The 23,278-nt window shown below is 48.0% G+C and overlaps 2 protein-coding genes across 7 annotated transcripts; both read right to left on the bottom strand.

Moving 5' to 3' along the window:
- Positions 1-1,006: 1,006 nt before the first annotated feature.
- On the bottom strand, positions 1,007-10,696 carry ACRBP (acrosin binding protein). Its single transcript, XM_081084444.1, has 7 exons — positions 9,775-10,696; positions 9,184-9,301; positions 8,101-8,629; positions 6,065-6,197; positions 3,442-3,621; positions 3,155-3,322; positions 1,007-1,344 (listed from the first exon to the last, which is right to left on the bottom strand). The coding sequence occupies exons 1-7, from the start codon at positions 10,378-10,380 to the stop codon at positions 1,222-1,224; spliced, it is 1,857 nt and encodes a 618-aa protein (XP_080940570.1). The 5' UTR covers positions 10,381-10,696; the 3' UTR covers positions 1,007-1,221.
- Positions 10,697-14,966: 4,270 nt separating this feature from the next.
- ING4 (inhibitor of growth family member 4) lies at positions 14,967-23,144 on the bottom strand (the record flags this gene model as incomplete). 6 transcript variants are annotated; one of them, XM_081084521.1, is made up of 8 exons in its annotated part: positions 14,967-16,539; positions 16,658-16,719; positions 16,957-17,104; positions 17,397-17,505; positions 17,670-17,784; positions 17,961-18,127; positions 19,841-19,912; positions 23,079-23,139. In XM_081084521.1, the coding sequence occupies 8 exons, from the start codon at positions 23,113-23,115 to the stop codon at positions 16,500-16,502; spliced, it is 750 nt and encodes a 249-aa protein (XP_080940647.1). In that variant the 3' UTR covers positions 14,967-16,499. The 6 variants fall into 6 exon arrangements, with proteins under 6 accessions (XP_080940647.1, XP_080940648.1, XP_080940649.1 ...); XM_081084522.1 differs by having other exon boundaries at positions 17,679-17,784; XM_081084523.1 differs by having other exon boundaries at positions 17,397-17,502; positions 17,679-17,784.
- Between the last annotated feature and the right edge of the window lie 134 nt (positions 23,145-23,278).

Here is a 23,278-nt window from a genome sequence, read left to right as displayed (position 1 = left end):
AGTCCTGGATTGAGAGAGGGATGTTCAACTGCTGGTTTAGGCCTGATCCCAGGATCAGGCCTAAACCGGCAGTCAGACATCTCCTGAGGGGTCCCAGATTGGAGAAGGTGCAGGCTGGGCTGAGGGACATGCACCCCCCTGCAAGAATTTCATGCACCGGGCCTCTAGTGTGTTAATTGAAGCTGGATGAAGCATAGAGGTGCATTATATTATTCCATTTGTGTGTATTTGTGTGTGTGTGAGAGAGAAACATCGATATGAGACACATATCTATGGGTTGCCTCCCACACGTGCCTGACTGGGGCTGGAGATTGAGTCTGCAATCCAGCTACATGCCCTGACTGGGAATCAAGCCCAAGGCCCTTCAGTACTCTGGCCAACGCTTCAATCAATCACTGAACAACACTGGCCAGGGGCGTAGTTTTTTGTTTGTTTGTTTGTTTGTTTGTTTGTTTTTAATGCTTTAATCACTATAAACCTATAGAAGAGACTGTACAGTTTCCCAAACATGTGTGTCCCCAGAACATACTCTGGGCTATCCCAAGTTATTAAAGGCCAATGCTGAAGTCACATCTCACAGTACGTTGTCTAGACACAACCACTTCAACATTGAGACCATTTGGCACATTACTAGATGTCAAATCAAAGGTTTCCTGAGCTCCAGGCCCCAGATGTTTCCACCCTTAAAAAAATATTTTATATTTCAGAGAGGAAGGGAGAGGGGGCAATAGGAACATCATTCAGAGATGAAGAGAGATGAAGACACATGCCCTCCTGGCCCACAGGATCCCTGAGCCCCAGGCATGGTCTTCTTTAATCCAACTCCCTGATTTTCAGGGCCTGCTCTCCCAGCAGATGGCTGCTTCGCTGAGCATCATTCCCATGAGATTATCTCTCCTATAGATGGGTCCATAAGCCCCTGGGCAAGGGGGGGGGGCGAGTTGATCCCCATGGGGCACTGTGGCAGTGCTGAGGATGGGATCATAACCAAAATGGGCCACATAGGTTGAAAATAAACACTTTATGCAAAGACATCCTTTAAGGCAGGTGGAGTTCCATCACTTTCAGGGACTCCTGCCCCGACCCAAGGAAAACGTGGATAGGGACCAGGTAAGAGACACAAAAGGGGCAGCCTGGACGCAAACTGATGGCCAATGGAGTAAGAAAGCAATGGAGAATGTGGACAGTCTGGGTTGAGGTGGAGACAGGAAGAATCCCAGCTCATCCGGCTTGGCCTAGAGTCAAGGTGCTAAACTCCTGGATCCATCGAAGCACAAGGTCCTCGCTTCTGGCGGGGGTCAAGATATCGTAACTCTCGTTCTTCAGACATCTCATACGGGATATCTACACGGGGATTGAGTACACACACAATGTGAGTTATAGAGCAAGGAGCCAGCAGTGTGGAGGTGTCAGAAGTCCCACAAGAACCAGAGGCAGGCGGGCATGGGCACAGGGCAGTAGAGGGAAGGAAGCAACTCAGCTGTGGGTTTTTCCCGCTGCAAGAGATACCAAGTGGCCCCTCCCCCTTTCAGAAATCAGGAGGCTGAGGCCGGGGGAGGAAGTGACTTATCCCAGACTTCTTGGTGAGTAAGAGCAGAAGGCAAGACTGCAACCTCAACATCTAGTTCCCAACCCAGCGGAGGTTCTTCCTGTGGTGCCCTCAGGGCCTTCACCTCTCTGCAGCATTCCTGCAGACACCTCTGGCTGGGGCACCTTGCTTACTCCAAGGCTGGGGGCCTGGAGGAGAGCAAGTGCTCTGGTGGCGGCCTCTGCCCTGAGAGGCAAGTAGGAAACTGCTCTCCACATCCCAGCTGTGTGGAGCAGGGGAAAGGAGGTGGCCCAGAAAAGACACCCCACCAAGGTGACCGATTTAGAGGGGCTGATGGGAGGAGGCGGGGCGTGGTGACGAGCTCACCTTCTGATCCCGGTTTCTCATCAGACACTGTTGGCTTTTGAAGGCACAGTAGTTTGGGTACTGCACATAGTCTGTGTCACAAATCTAAGCCAGGAGCCAGGGATGGGGAGGCGGGGAGATATCAGAAGCCTTATGAGACACCAGCCCTCCAGAGAGTGCCCGCGGTGAAGGAACCAAGGGCAGGGGTGTGACCTTTCAGAACCAGACCTTCCACACTGGGGGTGTCCCTCTCTGAGGAAGAGGCCTTTGTCCCCTCTGCCTTTCCATCCCACCCTCACTCATAGTTCAGTTAGTGGGAAGAAGCCAGGAGCCGGAGAGTGGGAAATGGCTTCCCTGCTGTTCAGTTGCTGATAAAACGGCTGAGGAATGGGGAATGAGGAAGGGGCCCTAAGGGTCCAGAACATTGGAAGGGGGCCAATGACTGAACCAGCCTCAGGGAGCCTTCTAGTGATGGGCAAGTGAGGGAGAGGGTAGAACAATCTCATGTGGGACCGCGGCTGAATCACTTTCCTCTGTGGACCTCGCCTCCCCATCTATAAACCCAGGGGTGCAGCAGAGATGATCTCTGAGGCCTCTTCCAGATCTAGCGCCCCAGGGAGAAGGTCTGGGCAGGGCCCCTCAGCTCAGTGACCAGCCCTTTCTTAAGCTGCCCCTACTTTTCATTGTCTTGATTTCCCCTGTGAAACCACAGAAAGGGGGGGCCTGGCTCTCAGGTACAACAGGTAGTTCCACAGAGCAGGTAACTCTGGGGAGAGGGGGAACAATAATGCCATTGGGCAGGAAAAGCACTGCAAGAGTTAGGGAAGGAGGCTGTCAGGGAAGGACTGGATCAGGGGAGGGGTGGCCCTTCACCCACCACCTAGTCATTTGTTGTAGGGATGAGTATAACTTTGGCCTAGAGTGGGAAGTAACCTGACCAAAGCCCCTTGGCAGGTAACTGGCAGAGCTGGGACCAGAAGCTCTGTCTCCTGCCTCAGGGTCCTGTGCTTGCTCTCCCACCCCTCCCAAATCCTACCTTCTTTGCCAAACACAATCCTGCTCTATTGTGTGTGTGTGTGTGTGTGTGTGTGTGTGTGTGTGTGTGTGGTCTACTAAAAAGAGGCAGCTGGTTTAATGAGTACTGGTTCTCAGAAGCCAGGGGCCCAAGTCCCCTTCCACATCCTAGGGCTGCCTGGAGCAAATAACCAGCAGGAATTGGGGTGAGTGAGGTGGGGTTCAGCTTTGGGGAAAGGCTCTGACCTTGGTGGGGAAATCCCCATCCTGGAAGCTAAGGAACTCAGCCTGGAGCCAGCCAGCTACTCGAGTATCTTCACAGCCCTTCGTGGCTAGCAGGGCACACCAGAAATCCATGCGAAGCCCGCCATAAACATCCAGCCCGTAATAGCGGCTCGATTTTACATTCCCCATCTGTAGCAGAGGGGACAGGGGAGAGGTGTGAACCCCTGCGCCCCCTGCAGGTCTCCCTTCCGGATAGAGGTCCAGAGCCTGAGGCCTCCCCCACTGAGGCTGCCCAGCTGGCTAGGTACCTGGATGCCGATGGCCATGCTCTGGGATGAGAGAAAGGGGCTCATGAAGGATGTTTTGTGGGAACCGTCACACTGCTGCCGCTGCAGGTTGGCCTCCGAGTGGCACTGCTCCAGCTTCAGGGAGCAGAAGGCACAGAGGGGACAGATAGCTAGGTGGTGCCGCCCAAGGCTGTCACAGACCTAAGGCAGGAATGTAGTTAAGAGGCTGAGGCTGTGACCAGAGCAGTTCCCACAATGTTTTTGCATCCAGGCTCTTCCAAAAGCTTTTCTCCCTGCCCCCCTCCCCAAGGGTTCCTCAAGGACCTCGCCTCAGCACTCTATTTCTTCACTGGATGATTTCTCTACTCCCAGGTAATCTTCATCTCTCTGCAAGTGACACCCAGCTCTTCATCATCCGTTCTGATCTCTTTCCCAAGCTTCACATCCTCACTTGCCAGGTGCCTGACAGCTGCCCACCCTCGAGTGACCTACAACCGCCTCTCACCTAGACTATCTGAATAGATCTCCTAACTTTCCCCTTTTCTCTCTCTTTCCTAATGATAGTGCTAGTAGTTGACACAGGGCTAAGCACCATGGATATAAGTGCTATCATCTCATTTAGTCCTCACAGGAGCCCTGCACATTAGCCCTCACCATATCTCCATTTGACTGATAAGGAAACAAGCTCAGTGAGGCTACCTTGCTCAAAAGCATATGCCTTATAAATGGTGGAATTGAGACATAGATCTATCTAGTCCTTCTAACTTCAAAACCTATACTCTACTTAGGTTTAAACCTCCAAGTTCCTGGAAGACATTCTTTAGAGTGGAGCTCCCCATCTCCTAGCTAGGTTCTTTGCCCTGAGTCCCTCGGTCTCCTCAGGAAATCTGCAGTCAATCCCAGCCGCCTCCTTCTCCACCCATGGGTCCAGCACACCACAGGTGCAAAAAATCTCCTTGTTCACTCCGCACAACAGCTCATAAGGGAGGCATAGTCATGTCTCTCACCAAAAATGGTTAGTTACTAAGTTCCTTTTTCCTACTCAATTAAATACAAATGCTCCAGACTGCCACCTGGGATTTTTCACATTGTGACCCTTACTATTTCTCTGACTCTATCCCTTACTGCTTTGCTCCAGGCAAAATGGGCTCCTTACTGTTCCCTTACCCAAGCCCTAAAATCCAGTGGGCTCTCCATGACTCCTGAACTTCCTACACTTAAAAACCGCTCTCCAACACCTACCATACTCCTTTTGTAATGCTGCCGAGTCCCCCGTGGGCTCCAGGTACTTTAAGGGCAGGAGCAATATGTTCATTCTTGGTCTGTCCCTCATGAAATCTCTTTTTCTTGCCTCACAGATTTTGCACATGCTATTCCCTCTAGCAGGAAGCTTCTACCACGTCCTTTCTTTGGCCGGTTAACTTCCTTTCTCTTCAGGTTTCAATGTAAACGTCAGTTCCTCTAAGAAGCATTTTCTGATCTTCCCAAACACAGACAGTTGTCCCCTTCCGCTCTCTCTACACTTTGTATTTATCCATCACAGCGTTTCTCCTGTCACACTGTTCTGCCCGTTTCCTCATCTGCCTCTCCCACTAGGACTTCAAGAGCCCCCACGATAATTAGATCTATTGTGTTCATCGTTAATATCTCAAATACCTGTTCAGAGTTGGTGACCAATAAATATTTGTTGAACTAATGGATGAATAAATGGCATACCAACTCCCAACAGATGTTTGCTAATTTGTGTTATTTAAAAACCTAAAGGAGCCCTAACCAGTTTGGCTCAGTGGATAGAGCGTCAGCCTTCGGACTCAAGGGTCCCAGGTTCGATTCCAGTCAGGGGCATGTGCCTTGGTTGCGGGCACATACCCAATGGGGAGTGTGCAGGAGGCAGCTGATCGATGTTTCTCTCTCATCGATGTTTCTAACTCTCTGTCCCTCTCTCTTCCTCTCTGTAAGAAATCAATAAAATATATTTTAAAAAAATAAAAACCTAAATGATATTTTCCTGGGAATAGGACTTGCTGGGTGGTGAGGACACATCGAGACGAATTTCTCTACAGATCCCTGGAATGGGTTCTATGCCCGCCTTGGAAAGGAGAGCTGCATCTAAGGTAAAGCCAAGGTTTGAAGATGGTGAACTAGATCAGGAGATGACTCAAGCCTAACAACTCAGAGAGCTGAAGAATGAATTCTAGCTCTAGCAGGTTTGGCTCAGTGGACAGAGCGTTGGCCTGCAGACTGAAGGGTCCCTGGTTCGATTCTGGTCAAGGGAACATTCCTGGGTTGTGGGCTCGGTCCCCAGTAGGGGGCCTGCAGGAGGCAGCTGATCAATGATTCTCTCATCATTGATGTTTCAATCTCTCTCTCCCTCTCCCTTCTTCTCTGAAATCAATAAAAATATATTTTAAAAAAAGAATGAATTCTGAATTGGAATGCATTCCAGACTAGGCTTGAGCCTTCCTCCTTTAAGGTGAGCTGGAGATGTCCTTCCAAAGAAGGGATTCCCACTTGAAGAGGACCTCTCCAGTGATGCCTCATGCTGTCTGTATCCCTGCCCATCCCCCCACTCCCAAGCCTAATAGTGCCAGGCCCAGAGGATGCCCAGTGAGCAAGTATCCATTAAACAGCATGCTGGGCCTACCGACTTCCCGAAACCAAGGATCTCATCCTCCAAGTGCTGCCAGGCCTTGGCTGTGGGGGTCATGATGCAGGTGTTCTCCACAATGGAATAGCACATCACCAGTAAGGCCTCCTCATGGGGCAGCTGCAAGAGGCTGCAAGGAGACAGACCTGGTTGGTGGGGAAGAAAGCTACATCCATTCTCTCTCCTTTCCCTCAGACTCTGTTCTTGGTCACACACATTCAGCATGCTGGATGGGGCCTTAGAGGCCTCTGGACCAACTGCCCCCTTTTAAAAATGAGGAACTGAGGTCCAGAAAGGGGAAGTAACTTCCTCAAAATTGCAGTGTTTATCAAGGCCATAAACAAGACCAGAACTCAAGCCTGGTAGCTCCAGGTTTAAGGAAACAGGCATCTAAGGCAGGACTTAAACCAATGATGGCCACAGAACAGGTGAGGCAGGCAGTTATTAGGCCTGAAGCCCAAGCAGGTCTGATTGGGTCTGGTGGTCAAGGTTGGAAAGTGGGCTTCTCATTCCCAAAGAAGGCAGCAGGAAAGGCAGGAGGAAAGGCAGCAGGAAAGGCAGCAGGAAAGGCAGCAGGAAAGGCAGGAGGAAAGGCAGGAGGAAAGGCAGCAGGAAAGGCAGCAGGAAAGGCAGGAGGAAAGGCAGGAGGAAAGGCAGCAGGAAAGGCAGGAGGAAAGGCAGCAGGAAAGGCAGGAGGAAAGGCAGCAGGAAAGGCAGCAGGAAAGGCAGGAGGAAAGGCAGCAGGAAAGGCAGGAGGAAAGGCAGCAGGAAAGGCAGCAGGAAAGGCAGGAGGAAAGGCAGCAGGAAAGGCAGGAGGAAAGGCAGCAGGAAAGGCAGGAGGAAAGGCAGCAGGAAAGGCAGGAGGAAAGGCAGCAGGAAAGGCAGCAGGAAAGGCAACAGGAAAGGCAGCAGGAAAGGCAGGAGGAAAGGCAGCAGGAAAGGCAGGAGGAAAGGCAGCAGGAAAGGTAGGAGGAAAGGCAGCAGGAAAGGCAGCAGGAAAGGCAGGAGGAAACGTAGGAGGAAAGGCAGCAGGAAAGGCAGCAGGAAAGGCAGGAGGAAAGGCAGCAGGAAAGGCAGCAGGAAAGGCAGGAGGAAAGGCAGCAGGAAAGGCAGGAGGAAAGGCAGCAGGAAAGGCAGCAGGAAAGGCAGGAGGAAAGGCAGCAGGAAAGGCAGCAGGAAAGGCAGGAGGAAAGGCAGCAGGAAAGGCAGGAGGAAAGGCAGCAGGAAAGGCAGCAGGAAAGGTAGGAAGAAAGGCAGCAGGAAAGGCAGCAGGAAAGGCAGGAGGAAAGTCAGCAGGAAAGGCAGCAGGAAAGGCAGCAGGAAAGGCAGGAGGAAAGGCAGCAGGAAAGGCAGCAGGAAAGGCAGCAGGAAAGGCAGGAGGAAAGGCAGCAGGAAAGGTAGGAGGAAAGGCAGCAGGAAAGGCAGGAGGAAAGGCAGCAGGAAAGGCAGCAGGAAAGGTAGGAGGAAAGGCAGCAGGAAAGGCAGGAGGAAAGGCAGCAGGAAAGGCAGCAGGAAAGGCAGGAGGAAACGTAGGAGGAAAGGCAGCAGGAAAGGCAGCAGGAAAGGCAGGAGGAAAGGCAGCAGGAAAGGCAGCAGGAAAGGCAGGAGGAAAGGCAGCAGGAAAGGCAGCAGGAAAGGCAGCAGGAAAGGCAGGAGGAAAGGCAGCAGGAAAGGCAGCAGGAAAGGTAGGAAGAAAGGCAGCAGGAAAGGCAGCAGGAAAGGCAGGAGGAAAGTCAGCAGGAAAGGCAGCAGGAAAGGCAGCAGGAAAGGCAGGAGGAAAGTCAGCAGGAAAGGCAGCAGGAAAGGCAGCAGGAAAGGCAGGAGGAAAGGCAGCAGGAAAGGCAGCAGGAAAGGCAGCAGGAAAGGCAGGAGGAAAGGCAGCAGGAAAGGTAGGAGGAAAGGCAGCAGGAAAGGCAGGAGGAAAGGCAGCAGGAAAGGCAGCAGGAAAGGTAGGAGGAAAGGCAGCAGGAAAGGCAGCAGGAAAGCAGGAGGAAAGGCAGCAGGAAAGGTAGAGGAGTCAGAATTTCCTGTACCTGCCAGAGTTTTGGCTTCTCCAAGCAGAGTCTTCATCAAACACCTCACTCATTTCATCCATTTGCTGGGCAGGTTGACTGAGCTCCTGGATGTTCTCCGTCATCATAGGCGTAGACTTCACTTCCCGCACCCGGGCAGCGAAGGACAAAGGGTTGGAAGATAAACCAGCCTGGTGCTTGGGCTCTGAGTCTGTCTGCAGCCCATACATGGTATGCAGTCTCTTCCTTGTCCCCTGTCCTTCCTCCTGCGTCCCCTCCCCCTCCTCTTCCTCCTCCTCCTCCTCCTCCTCTTCCTCATCCTCCTCTTCCTCCTCCTCCTCTTCCTCTTCCTCCTCCTCCGGTTTCTCCTGCTCCTGCTCTCCCTCCTGTTTAAGTTTTTGTCCTTGCTCCTGTTGTTGCTCCTGCCTTTGACCCTGCTTGTGGCCTGACACCCGCTCTGGGCCTCCCAGGGACAGGGAGGCTTGCAGCAGCTCCTCCACATTGTTCTTGAGCAGTTCGGGCCAGGGCTGGAAGGCCTGCCGCTCTGTGGCTGCAGCAGGGTTTGGGAGGGACCAAGAAAGAGAAGAAAAGGAACAGTCAGCTTTCTGGCCTCTGAATGTTTTTGTTCAGCGACACACACACATAAACACCAAGGCAGAAGAAAGCAGCCTCAATCCAAATTATTCACACGGTCAGGTACAGATGACACAGAAAAGAATACAAATATCAAAATAACATTACCATGGCGATTGTGGCGTTGGTACCCTACCAGTGCCCCCCTTAACTGCCACCTCAAATTCCACCTGTTGTTTCTCTCACTTAGGAACTAGCACATATTCTGAATAGTTGGCAGCTAATCCTTTCTAGACTGAAGATGTTAGCTTACAAAAGTCCCGGGGATGTTTTGGGGAGCTAGGAAAAATGGAGTCGGGGCAGCCTTGGAAGTAATGCCAGAAGATATTCTGGGACAGGACAGCTCTAACTTGTATTCCTAAAAAGCAGATTCCCCATTATTTAAAGAGGTGCCTGTGTCCATCACCCACCCTTGCTCAACATTCTTTCCGTATCCCTACCACCGAGTCTCCTCGGTTGGGAGGGGCTCACCTGTGTTGTGGGATGGCATGGGGGAGGTCATGGTGGAGGGCTGTGCTTCAGTAGAAGAGTCTGTCTCCTGGTCAGCGTTAGGTGAGAGAATGGGGACTGGCTGGGAGCATCGGACCCTCTGCAAGAAGAGAAGGGATGTGGGAATGCCTTTCCCAAAGGGATGCCTCACCCCAGCTTACTCCTCAGTCCCTCTCCCAGCTGCCTCGCTCACAGCTCCTGGGCAGGGACGAAGGCACAGGGTCCCTGGTGGAACCCTCTAGACCTGAGGAAGGGTTTCCCTGCAGGATAAAACTCCATGTCTTAGACACAACCCTGCCTTTGGTCTTTAATGTTTGATTTGAGTGACTCACTGACTGTTAGAAGAAATGGAAGGGCTTATCTTTTTGCCTCTCCCCTCCTTTTCTTACAGTTAACAGGAGTGTTCTGACCATCTGAATGCCCAAAGGGAGTCTGCATTCATACATAATCTGGGTAAATGATTGGCCAAGTGGCAGGGAAGAAAGCCCTACGGATGGCCCTCCTCAGCTCCTTACTGCCACTGCCCTTCCCTTTGTCCTGCGCCACCAGATCCATCTTTGTCCTGGGACTCACCTTGGCGTAGTAAACATGGTTGGAGCAACGGTACTGAGTGAACTGGCAGAAGGACTCGAACCAGGAGGCGTAAGGGAGGTCGGAGCACACAGCACCTGGGCAGGGGCAGGGGTGCAGGCGGTGAACACACAAGGGGGACGTCCCCTCCCTCCTGAGGGCGGTGGGCGCCTTGGGTCTGGAGAGTGGAGACGACTGGCCCAGGGCCAGAGGCCGGCCAGACCCGCCCGTCTCCAGCGAGCACAGATCTGCCCCAGGAGGCGGGCCCTCACCGTCGGGCACCAAGCCGTGGTTCTCATACTGGTCCAGCTGGACAAGGGTGGGGTTCCGGCAGCCGTGGGTGGCTCTCAGACGGCAGGTAGTCTCTGCCTTCCAGGTGGGGGTCAGCAGTGCGAAGAAGCCCTCATATTCGGCGGGAGAGAGGGGGCTCCCGGGCGTGGAGGTGGGAACTGAATCCTCGCCGCCGCCGCCGCGGCCGCGGGCAGCTGAAGGCAAGAGCAGCACTGCGGGCGGGGAACAGGCGGATGGGCGGACGGACCCAACTCCAGAACCCGCTCCGGGCCCGGGATGGACCCACGCTGGCCAGCGGAGCCCCGTGTGGATTAGCATCGGGGTGTCTGGTCGGTGGGGATGCCAGGGACAGAGGCAAAGGAGAGCCCTGGGGAGACGGGGAGGAGATGGGGCAGAAGCGAGGGGGCGTCCACCGTGGGAAACGTTTCCGAATCAGTGAAGGAGGGTCCTCGGGAGGCGGACCCGGCCGGGGGCGGGGAGGCGGGAGCGGGAACCTCTCACCCTTCAGGAGCGAGAGGAGGAAGCCAGCACCGAGCTTCCTCATGGCCCAGACGGTCCGACCGCGTTCCCCGGACCAAAGCGGCCTCTAACGGGCCAAGCCAGAGAGCGCAGCGGCTGCGGCCAGCAGAGGGGAGCAGGGGGGCTGCTCTGACGTCACAGAGGCCCGGGGGCGGGGCCTCCGAAACTGACGTGGGAGTCCTCGTGGGTCCGTTCCAGTTCGGGAGGATAATGATTAAGGTACCACTGACGCTGTATCTTTTTTTTTTTTTTTTAAGCACAAAAACCAAACATTTATTAGGCATCTACTCATTATAGGTGCTAGGCACTTTTTTTTAGGTGCCTGAGATACATCAGTGATAAAATGGTCCCTGTCCACAGGAGTGAATATAAATGTCTCCAGGAACAGCACTGAAGGAGATTATTCCCCTTTAGGCGCCTGTAGGTTTTATTTTCAGTTATTACAGTGCGTACCTCCAACACAGATTGCAATTGTTTACATGTCTGGGTTCCCTTCCTGGACTGCGGGCTTTGGGATGGCAGGGGTGTCATACCTTATTCTTCTGACACATGGCCGGCATTCAGTAAATGGCAGTAAATTAACCAAGGAAACTGGACTGCCCAACAGGCTGTCGACGTCAAATGTCTGAGGGAGATTGTGCTTATCTTGGTCTCAGAGGAAAATCGGTGTGTTTTTTCCCCAAATATCTTTTTTTAAAAATTTAATGAATTTATTGGGGTGACATTGGTTAATAAAATTAGATAGGTTCCAGGTATACAATTCTATAATATATCACCTGTATATTGTATTGTGTGTTCACTACCCCAAGTTAAGTCTCTTTTGTCACCATTTACCCACCCTTTACCTTCTGCGCCCCTTTTCCCTCTTGTATCACCATACTGTTGTCTGCTTTTCCCCCCTTAATCCCCTTGCCTGCCTTTTTCACTCAGCCCCCAACCCCCTTCCTTCTGACAGCTGTCAGTCTGAACTCTGTATCTATAAGTCTGTTTCAATTTTTTTGTTTATTAGATTCTACATATAAGTGAGATTATACGGTATTTGTCTTTCTCTGACTGGCTTATTTCACTTAGCATAATACTCTCCAGGCCCATCCATACTATCGAAAAAGGTAAGATTTCCTTTCTTTTTTTTGTTAATCTTTACCAGAGGGTATTTTTTCCATTGCTTTTCAGAGAGAGTGAAAGGAGGGGGGAAGGGAAAGGGAGGGAGGGAGGAAAATATTGATGTGAGATACATCAATTGGTTGCCTCCCAAATGTGTAGAGACCAGGGGAGTGGGGAGTGAACTAACAACCCAGGTACATGCCCTTGACCAAGAATTGAACCCAAGACCCTTGTGCGTGACCGATGCTCTAACCACTGAACACACCAGCCAGGGAAAGATTTCCTTCTTTTTTTACAGCCGAGTAGTATTCCATTGTGTAAATGTGCCACAGCTATTTTTCCACTCATCCATGGATGGTCACTTGGGTTGCTTCCAAATCTTAGCTATTGTAAATATTGCTGCAATGAACACAGGGTGCATATATTCTTTTGAATTACTGTTTCAGGTTCCTTCAGATATGTTCTCAGAAGTGGAATCACTGGGTCATAAGACAGTTCCATTTTATTTTTTGAGGAAACTCCCTACTGTATCTACAGTGGCAGCACCAATTGGCATTCCCACCAACAATGCACAAGGATTCCATTTTCTCCACATCCTTGCCAACACACTTTTGTTGATTTATTTTATTTTATATTTTATTGATTTTTTTACAGAGAGGAAGGGGGAGAGATAGTTAGAAATGTCGATGAGAGAGAAAAATCAATCAGCTGCCTCCTGCCCACCTACTGGGATGTGCCCACAACCAACGTACATGCCCTTGACCAGAATTGAACCTGGGACCCTTCAGTCTGCAGGCCGACACTCTATCCATTGAGCCAAACCAGTTAGGGTGTTTGTTGATTTATTAATGACAGCCATTTGACAGGTGTGAGGTGTTACCCCCACTGTTTTTTATTTGCGTTTCTTGATGATTAGTGACATTGAACATCTTTTCATATGTCCATTGGCCATCTTATGCCCCCTTATTGGTGAATATGTTCTCCATTCAGTGGGTTGTCTTTTTATTTTGTTGATGGCTTCCTTTGCTGTGCAAAACCTTTTTAGTTTGATGTGGTCCCATTTGTTTTTTTCTTTTGTTTCCTTTGCCCAAGGAGATACATCAGAAACAATATTGCTATGTGCAATGTCTGAAATTTTACTGCATCCCCTAGTTGGGACTGAGCCCACAACCTGGGCATGTACCCTGAGCTGGAATTGAACCAGTGACCACCTGGTATATGGGACCACACTCAACGGAGCCACACTGGCCAGGCTCAACTGTTACTATTTTATTTATTTTTTATTGCTTTTAGAGGAAGGGAGAGGGAGAGATAGAAACATCAATGATGAGAGAGAATTATTGATTGGCTGCCTCCTGCACACCCCCTACTGGAGATTGAGCCTGCAATCCAGGCATGTGCCCTTAACCAGAATCAAACCTAGGACCCTTCAGTCCACAGGCTGACACTCTATCCACTGAGCCAAACTGGCTAGGGCACTGTTACTATTTTTTAAAGTGACATGCTGTTTTGATTACTATGGCTTTGTAGTATACTTTGATATCAGGTAGTGTGATTCCTCCAACTTTGTTCTTCTTTCTCAAGATTGCTGTTGCTATTTGGGTTCTTTTGTGGTTTCCTATTAAGTTTGTTTTAGTTCTGCAATATTCAACATTGGTATCTTAATAGAAATTGTGTTGACCTATTGATTGCTTTGGGTAGCCTAGATGTTTTAGTGATGTTCTAGTCATGAACATGGTATATGCTTCCACTTATCTTTATCTTCTTCAATTTTCCAAGTATAGGTCTTTTACATCCTTGGTTAAGTTTATTCCTAGGTATTTCGGTGTTGTTGTTTTTTAATGTAATTATTAACGGGATTATTTTCTTACTGATAGTTCATTATTGGGGTATAAAAATGCAACCAATTTCTGGATAGTTATTTTGTATTCTGCTACTTTACTGAATTCATTTATCAGTTCTAGTAGTGTTTTGATGGAATCTTTATGGTTCTCTATACACAGTATCATGTCATCTGTAAATAATAAGTTTTACTTCTACCTTTCCAATTTGGATGCCTTTCCCCCCTTCTTTTGTGATTTTGTTCCCTCTCCCCTTTTAATCTTTATTGTTGAAAGTCTCACATAGGTCCTCCTTTTCTCCCCATTAACCTCTTCCAGCCGCTCCTGCCTTCTCTTGTCTGATCACTGTAGCCAGGACTTCCAATATTATGTTGAATGAGATTGGTGAAAGCCAACAGCCCTGTCTTGCTCCTGATCTTAGTTTTTGCCCATTGAGTATGATGTTGGCTCTGGGTTTGTCATATATGGCCTTATTATGTTGAGGTGTGTTTCCTCTATTCCTACTTTGTCAAGAGTTTATATCATAAATGGGTGCAGCCATTATGGAAAACAGTATGGAGTTTCCCCCCAAAATTAAATATGAAGCTGCCATTTGACCCAACGATCCCACTTCTAGGAATATATCCTAAGAAACCCGAAACACTAATCAGAAAGAATGTATGCACCTCTATGTTCATAGCAGTGCAATTTACAATAGCTAAGATCTGGAAACAGCCCAAGTGCCCATCAGTAGGTGAGTGGATAAAAAAACTATGGTACATTTACAAAATGGAATACTATGCAGCAGTAAAAAAGGAGCACTTACCCTTTGAGACAGCATGGAGGGACCTGGAGAGTATCATGTTAAGCAAAGTAAGCCAGTCAGAGAAAGACAAGTATCACATGATCTCACTTACATGTGGAATCTAATGAACAAAATAGATCCAGAGACATAGAAGCAGGGAACAGACTGGAATCTCAGTCTCAGAGAGAAGGTGGGTGGGAAGAGATCAACAAAGAACTTGTATGCACATATCCATAACTGATGGACACCAACAATAGGGTGGTGAAGGCCTGGGGAAGGGGTGGAGGCAGGTTAGAAGAGGTTATTGGGGGGGAAAAGGGGACATATGTGATACTTTCAACAATGATTTTTAAAAAAAATGTGTGCTGGATTTTATCAAATGCTTTTTCTGCATCTAATACGATCATGTAATTATTATCCTTCATTTTGTTTATGTGGTATATCATGTTTATTGACTTACAGGTAATTGTATGAGCCTGTATCCCTGGACTAAATTCTACTTGACGGTGTATGATCTTTTTTAATGTATTGCTGGATCTGGTTTGCTAATATTTTGTTGAGAATTTTAGCATCTATGTTAATCAGGGATATTGGCCTATAATTTTTTCTTTGTAGTGTCTTTATCTGGTTTTGGAATTAGGATAATGTTGGCCTCATAAAATGAGCTTGGGAGTCTTCCATCCTCTTGAATTTTTTGAATTAGTTTGAGAATTATAGGTCTTAGTTCTCCTTTGAATTTTGATAAAATTCACCTGTGAAGCCATCCGGTCCAGGACTTTCATTTGTTGGGAGTTTTTTTTATTACCTTTGATGGAATAGGCCCTGTGTTGTCTTTTTAAAAATGTATTTTTATTGACTTCAGAGAAGGGAGAGGGAGAGACAGAAACATCAATAATGAGACAGAATCATTAATTAGCTGCCTCCTACATGTGCCCCACTGGGGATCCAGCTCATAACTTGGGCATGTGCCCTGACTGGGAATTGAACTGTGACTCCTAGTTCATAGGTCAATGCTCAACCACTGAGCCGTGTCACCCAGGCTACCTAGGATAGGAAAAAGGGGACATATGTGATACTTAAGTGCATCACCTTATTTCTTTTTCAAGGTAATCCCATACTGGATACTATTATTATCCCTATTTTACAGATGCAGAAACCTGCTTTGAGAAACAAATTGCCCAACTAGGTAGTGAGGTCTAAATGTGAGTATAGGCAGGGTTCTGAGGTGGCAGACATGGAATATACAAAACAGTCAGGGCCTACTGGGACAGGAACCAGAGAGGAATTCTCCAGGTAAGAAATGAGCCAACAGGAGAAACAAAGAGTGAGGTTCAGGTGTGGGGGAGCTCAGTACAGAGAAGTGGTTTCCCTGGTCTGAGGCAGACCCCCCGCCAGTCAGCTTTGTCCTTTCCAAATTGGGAAGTTGTGGATTCTGGTTCCCTGTTTTGTCTTGATTTTGGCATGTCATTCTCCCACCTCTTATCCAACCCAGAAATGCAAAAGTAAAAAAAAAAAAAAAAAAAAAAAAAATGCTTGGCATATATACTAAAATGGTATCTTTATAAAAAACACAGCAGGCCAATGGGTATAGCTTTTATTCACCTACCCAAGTTCCTTTACATGTGGCTTATTTGCAGTCCACCTTGCCCCCTCTCCCATTCACAAGGCTAGGACAAAGCCTCTTGGCACAGAGGAAGGGGTGGCCCTTCAACTAGGGCTACAGCCCAGATAAGCTGGGGGAGCCCCCAGCATGGAAAAAGGAAGATAACAATGGAAGTTTATTATACCATAGCCCCTCACAGGGTGGAGGGAATCAGGAGGGTTGGGGGAGTGCCCCCATGCTATTGCCCCAGTCCTTAAATACAAAGCCAGGGGAGTAAAGAGGACCATCCCTTGGAAATACAGCACCTACCTCAGCATGGAGGCAAAGGACAGTGGGCAAGACCACTTCCTTCTGAAGGGGGGTGGGGCTGAATGAGAGCATATACCCTTAGTGGCTATGGAATTCCTCTCTACCAGGATTTGAATGCAGCCTCAGCACCAGTAGTGGGGACAGGGGAGGAGAAAGGATGACAACACTGCACCATTCACTTCTCCCTGAACCCTTTGGCCCAGCACAGGCATTCCTCTCCCCACTAGCCCAGGTCAGGGGATGTGGAAGAAACTATGTCAGAATTCAAAGCCCTTATCTATTTCTTCTTCCGTTCTTGGGAACAGCGTGGGCAAAACCTAAAGAAATAAATAGAACATGACAGAGAAGGGGAAGGAGAAAGTGAGTGAAAGAGAGAATGCCCTCCGCTGTTCAGCATAGGGGCAGTCCAGCTCCTACCACAACTCTCTCACTCACCATTTCCCCCGAGGCTTGGTTGTCAGACCCACACAGGCAAAGTGGAACCACTCGATGGAACACTAGAAAAGATGGAAGAAGCAGAAGTCAAGGCAGGGTGGGACAGAGGAAAAAAAGAAGCCCCCCCTTCATAAATTCCTTAGGAGTATTCCCCTATCCCATTCCTTTGGAGAATTCTTAGAGGTCCCAAGGCCAAAAACTCCAACCACCTTCTTCCTATCCTGATGTCCCACTATTCAACCTCTTGTTTCTACCTCATGTCCCCAGAACCCGCCATCCTGAGGCAAAATGGTTCTCACATCAGGATTGTCACAGCCAATCATCTCTCCATAGGAGACCTGGTGACAAAGGCAATAGGTGGGTTCGTTGGGATCCACAGGCATATCCAGCACATCAGAGGGGTGGACACTGCCAAAGGTCACTGAGGGCATCCCATACTCAGGACTTCTGTACACCAAGAGGAAAAGAAAGTGTCATCTGCAGGAAGGGAAGCTACTACTTGAGACTCAGAGGTGGTGAAGGAGATCCTGGTGGGGCAAGTGATTTGGTGCTGCTTCTCTCTGTCCAGCAGATAACAAAATCGTAAGGAGAAGAAAGGAGGAGTCTAGGACCCTGAGGAATAGATGGGAGGTCTATAGGGAGCCATGAAGAGGACAGAGAAAGTGGCAAGAGGCAGTGCAGGGTGGGAGTAGGGTCATGGGAGAGAAGAGGATGTCATCTGGCTCCCTGATACACTCACGTGCGTACAAGTTTTAACTTCTTCTGGGCAGCCTTGGGGGCTTCTTCATCTGAGTTTTTCCCTTTAGAACGAGCACGGGCAGCTTTCTTCTCCTTTTGAGTTCGGCCTTCTAGGGAAGAGGAGAAAGACAAAAGGCAGGGAGACAGAAAGACAGGTTAAGTCCCCCTTCTTCCTTCTCTTTCCAACCTGGTGCCCCTCCCTCATAGCTGAAGAGCTGGCTTCTTCTCCCTCTGAATCCTCGACCCGCTTCTGAGAGCCCACCCCCCTCCTCACTCTTTTTGCCTTTGCTGGAAGAGCTGTCATAGTCACTTGACTCAATCTGCTTCTCCTTCAAATCAGCCTCAAAACGAGCCAGGTCTGTGTCCAGTCGCCGAATGTGTTTGTCCACCTGGGAGGAAAGGAAGAAGATAGAGGTACAAGGCTGGTGCCAGTTAAAGATAACAGGCTAAGGCAGATTTTATGAATCTCCCAGACCCAACACAGATCCCAACACAGATGAAGGAGGGGTCTAGGACCCTGAGGAATAGATGGGAGATATGTGGGAAGTCATGAACAGGGCCATACCATCTCATAGGTCTGCATGGCAAGCTGCACCTTGTCGTCACCAAATTCCTTGCACTTGCCATAGGCTTCCTGGATTTGTTTGAGAAGGGCCAATTTTTCTTCGGAGCTCAGGTTGCGGGCGCTACTCATATATTCAGTGGCCAACTTGTCAATTTCAGCCTTCAGGTCTACAACAGAGAGAGGCCTGGTCACAATGGCCCCTGAGTAGCTAGGTGATACACACTTCTTCCTCTTCTTCCTTGGACCTTTTCCACTGACCATAACCTTTGAACTAAAATGTACTGAGTGTTCATAGATACTGTGCCACGTACTCAAGTAATACAAATCGACAACATTTGTCTCAAAGGTGCCTTCAGGTGCTGCAAACATTGCTATCAGAGTTGGAACTTAAATTATTGAAACATAATGAGGGACCCTTTGTATACTGCACTAATACAAATTATGTTTTTGTTGCTGTCTGAAGATGTTTCTTTGCAAGACTTGTTGCTGCTTCTTGAATGAATTTTTGTCTTAAAAGCCAAAATTTTAAGGTTTTTCGTCGCAAAAATATGCCACAACAGCTCTGAGTGCTGTAAACAAGGTTGGGTCATCTGTTGCTGCTGGCTTCCAGGTCTGTACATTTATAGCTCATCATTTAAAATGAGACGTAACAATTCTTCTACTTACTGTCCACCCTTTTTCTCTCAGCATTTGCAACTTGCTAATAGTTCTCATCACTTTTTTTCTGTTTGTTATCTTACATATATTGCTCCAAACATTTACATTTTAGTATTGGAAGGCTGGTGATGTCCCAAGACACAGACTATAGGTATCTACTGCCCAATATTTGGTAGGGCTCATAAAAAAAATGTCGACAAAAAAGAGACAGAAGCATGACTGTAACAGCACAGCAACAGAGAACAGGAAGGACTGCGCACGCACTATGCTTATGCCCCACTTCTTCGGGGCCCTTGGAGGAAGCTGAAAAAGCATGTAGTCTGATAATCTCCAAGTGGCCTTTCTGTGGCAGAGAAAGAGTTGGAACTGTATTACAAAGAGAGCAAGCTGGTTCTCAGAATTCAGCAGGCAGTTCTTAAGGACCTATATCCAGATTTCAGATGATGTTCACCTTTTCGTGAGTAAACTTACCCAGAGTAACTTAAGTTACCTAAAACTGTATTATCAGCTTGTTACATTCTTGAGCATGGTTTCATAAGAATGGAAGATAAGACCTATATATCCTTCAGCAGGTGTGGGGGATAGATCCAACAGACACCTTTGACTTTGAAGAGACCAACCTGACCACTGCAGTGTAGCCTCAGGCTCCCAGTGAATGCCTCAATGCAGCCAAACTTGTTCAACTTCCAAGGAAGGCCACAGATGGTATCTAGTGCTTCTGTAAGGTTGAAGAATACAGTGTAGAGATCCTGACGTTAATTGCTGCTTTTCCTTCTTTTTTCCTTTCTCTCTCTTTAAGAGCTTCTGACGCAGCAAAGCTCCTGTCTACCAACGTGAGTTGCTGTCTAAAGCCACGCTGCATTTTGTGACAGTAACGTTAACAATGGAGTAGAAAGAGTCTCGCCTTCCTATAAATATATTAAACATGGAGAACAGACATGATTCTAGAGTGGGCTTTTAGTTTGCTGAATTCTTCTTGAGGAAGCTATAAAGAACATAGCATCTCTGAATTCTTGAGGCATTGTTGCAATATTCCATTTGTTATGGAAAGGCTGATATAGAAATGCAGATCACCGTTACTCTCATTTTAAGAAATGCAAGAGAGTAAAAAAGAGAGAAGCCAGAGTTCTTCAGATCAGACCAGATGATAGGGTAACACAGAACAGAAAGAGAAATGACCACATACACTCAATATTCACATGGACTCCTTACTCTGTACGTACCCTCTGTTCTTTGGTCCAGGTCTCTCATGAGCTGAAAGTTTCTCTGGAGCTCAAAGGGGAGGTTTTCAATACCTAGGAAGAAGAGGAGTAACTGAGACTCGCTGGACTTCATAGGCCTTATAGCTGCTTTTAAAGTATACAACAGTACTCAAATTTCCCTTCTTTGAATCACTGGATGTATCTGGGACAGCATTCATCACTCTTTCCTCAGAAGGGGCTGTGTCTGCCTCTCTCTGCAACTAACCTCTCCCTCTCACACAGCTGTCCAACCCTTCCCCCCCCCTTTAGTGACGTACTCTACAAATTAGCTCTTCCCTTTCTCTTATTTCCAATTTCTGCCTCCAAGCTCCTTGCTCTCAACTTACAAATATCCTCCTGGTATCCTCCACTACTCATCACATACTCCCAATCTGTTCTCCATATAATAGCCAGACTGTTCTTTTAAAAAAAATGCAAATCTGCCGAAACCGGTTTGGCTCAGTGGATAGAGCGTCGGCCTGCGGACTGAAGGGTCCCGGGTTCGATTCCGGTCAAGGGCATGTACCTGGGTTGCGGGCATATCTCCGGTGGGAGATGTGCAGGAGGCAGCTGATCGATGGTTCTCTCTCATCGATGTTTCTAACTCTCTATCTCTCTCCCTTCCTCTCTGTAAAAAATCAATAAAATATATTTTTAAAAAAATGCAAATCTGATCAAGTCACTTACCCTACAGTAACTTCCTGTGGCACTATTCCTAGTCCTGTTCTGCACTTTCTGGCCCTTGCTAACCTCACACCAGCCTTAATTCATGTCAGTCCTCCTCTGTGCTCCCTGCTCTGATCATACTGGCCTTCTCTGACTGCCTGGAACTTGCCAGCAAGCTTCTTGCCACTTGGCTTCCTACATGCTGCTCTCTGTGCCTGGAATGTACCACCTGGTCTTTTTCATTCCACCTCCACCATGCCTCTCGGCCTGCTAAATTCCTGTTTATTCTTCAACATTCAGCTCAACTCTGACTCTCCCATACTCAAATAAGTGCCTGAATTTTGCTGTCACGTTATTCTATCTCCACTATTCCTTGCACTTATCCAACTATCATTAAATAATTGCGTAATTAGTTACAGTATTTTTTGATACCTGTCTCCTCAGCCTTCCAGAAGGGCTGGACATGCCTGCCTTCTCCTTATTCTCTAGTGTTTAGAACTATGGTTTGCATATGAGGGTCCTCAATAAATACTTGTAGAAATGCATGAATTCTTAAGTTTCTCCCATAAAAGAAAAATCTCTTTGCATGACTATACTTCAAATTTTAAAATGCCTCCACTGCTTTAACCTATAACCTCAGATCGGCTACCACCAGTTTACTGAGCTTACTTTAAGTCACCAATGACTTATGAAAGCAAACGATGTTATCAGTCCTATCCTAAAATATGTGTGTGCAGCAGTTGGTACCATCTTCTCTGCTTTGAGTAACTTTCTTCCTCTTAGGATTCTGAATCTCTTATCATATACTTACTGGTAATTCCCACACTGGTGTTTCCATAGCCTGTCCCTTACATGTTAATGTTTTCTTGAGATTACTCTCAAGCCCTCTCATTTTCTCCCTTTTTTTTTTCCTGAACGATCTTGAGCTCATTCATTCTCGTGGATACAATGATCATTCCTATACTTAAGTCTAAATGGAATTAACCATATTGCTGTTACTCCTGAATTTCACATCTTGTTGATGACATACTACCTACTTGACTTCCCAAACAGGGAATTAAGAAGTCACCTTGGATCCTTCCTTCTTCCTTAACCATTTACTCATTCAGTCAGTCCCGTCATATTTAACTCCTAAATATTCCTGTCGCTCCCTGAGATGAGGTCCTCAGCTCTGAGCTGGACTGTTATTACTAATTGAGCTCCCTATTACAAAGGCTATCATGCTCCAGTTGATCATATATCAGTTGTTTTCCTTTATAAAAATCACTCCATTTAAAAAAATCTGTTGGTTCCTCACTAAAGTGCAAACTTCTTAGCTTGGTTTTAAAAGACCTTGATAGCCCCGCCTCTTTCTTGGGTCTCACTTCCCATTCTTTCACCTTAGAGCAGCGGTTCTCAACCTGGGGGTCGAACGACCCTTTCACAGGGGTCACCTAAGACCATCGGAAAACACATATATAATTACATATTTTTTTTGTGATTAATCACTATGCTTTAATCATGTTCAATTTGTAACAATGAAATTGGGGGTCACCTCATTAATACAGTAATGAGGAACTGTATTAAAGGGTCGCGGCATTAAGAAGATTGAGAGCCACTGCCTCAGAGTCTTACATATCAAACTCTTGACCCCACAAACCCATATAATACCTTTGCTGATGCTCTTCCCAACCTGCAATTCCCCTTTCCACACTACAAAATACTCGACCTTCAAGACTCTACATCATTAGCTTCTCTTTCTCCAGTGTTACAAGTGTCCTTTTCATGTATTTTTAGTATGTCACTTGCCACACTTTTATACTTATTACCGGAATCTGTTTCCTAGACGATGAGCACTTGAGGGTAAGGGCTGTCTTATTCATTTTTTTATATCCCCAGTACCTGCTACTCTGTCTGAACCATAGCAGACCCTCAATAAGTGAATGAATGAATGAATGGTTGAATGACTCCCAACACTAAGACAAATGTAAGCGCACGGGGTGACAGGCTTTGTGAACGGGTGGGTCACATAAACGGTACAAACATAACCCAGATTTCCATCTGATGGGAACTGGATCTTTACTCTCAGAAGAGAAGCCTTCCAGTTCACCTGACAGTGTCACCCATAACCCCCACCCCCACGAGAAGCCACTCCTGAGAAAGAACTAAGCGGAGGAGCCGCGAGATCTTTGTCGCTGCTCCAAATGGCAGTGAGTGAAATGCTAAAACGACCAGATTTATAGTCTGCACAAAGGAAGAAAGATTCGGAATGATTTTGAGGAAAATATATACCCAGAGGTTGGAGACCCTGCAGACGGGGCCAGCAAATATTTTCTCTTCAAGCCACATCCCTCAGCCCCACCGCGCACCCCCTCCCTCACCTGACACCCAAAAGCCCGGGTTCGACCCTGCTGCCCCGCCCCCTCCTTCTTCACACCCTTCAATGTTTCTCTCCGGAAGCCCCTGCACAATGGTGACCTTCTGACCACCGGGACCTCGGGGCCTTAGATCTCCTCAGCCCGCCCCCGCCCCACCACGCTGTGACCCCTGACCCCCTCCTCCAGACTGCTCTTACTGTCCAGATAATGTTCCAAATACATCCCCGCAGCCATCTTGAAGCAAAACAAAGCAACTTCCGATCCACCCCGGAAGTGACTGAAACGCGACAGGCGCCGCAGCTATTATTCTTGGGTTTGGGCCCTTCCGCCCTTAAGAGGAGAACTTCCGCCCTTAGTGAATTATCCGCCGGGACACAGCGGCCCGATGTCGACACTC

The sequence above is a fragment of the Myotis nattereri genome (genome assembly GCF_964212035.1).
Source record: "Myotis nattereri genome assembly, chromosome: 2".
NCBI classification, from domain to species: Eukaryota; Metazoa; Chordata; class Mammalia; order Chiroptera; family Vespertilionidae; genus Myotis; species Myotis nattereri.
Note: the sequence above shows the minus strand (reverse complement) of the source record. Positions and strands in the feature narration are given on the sequence as shown.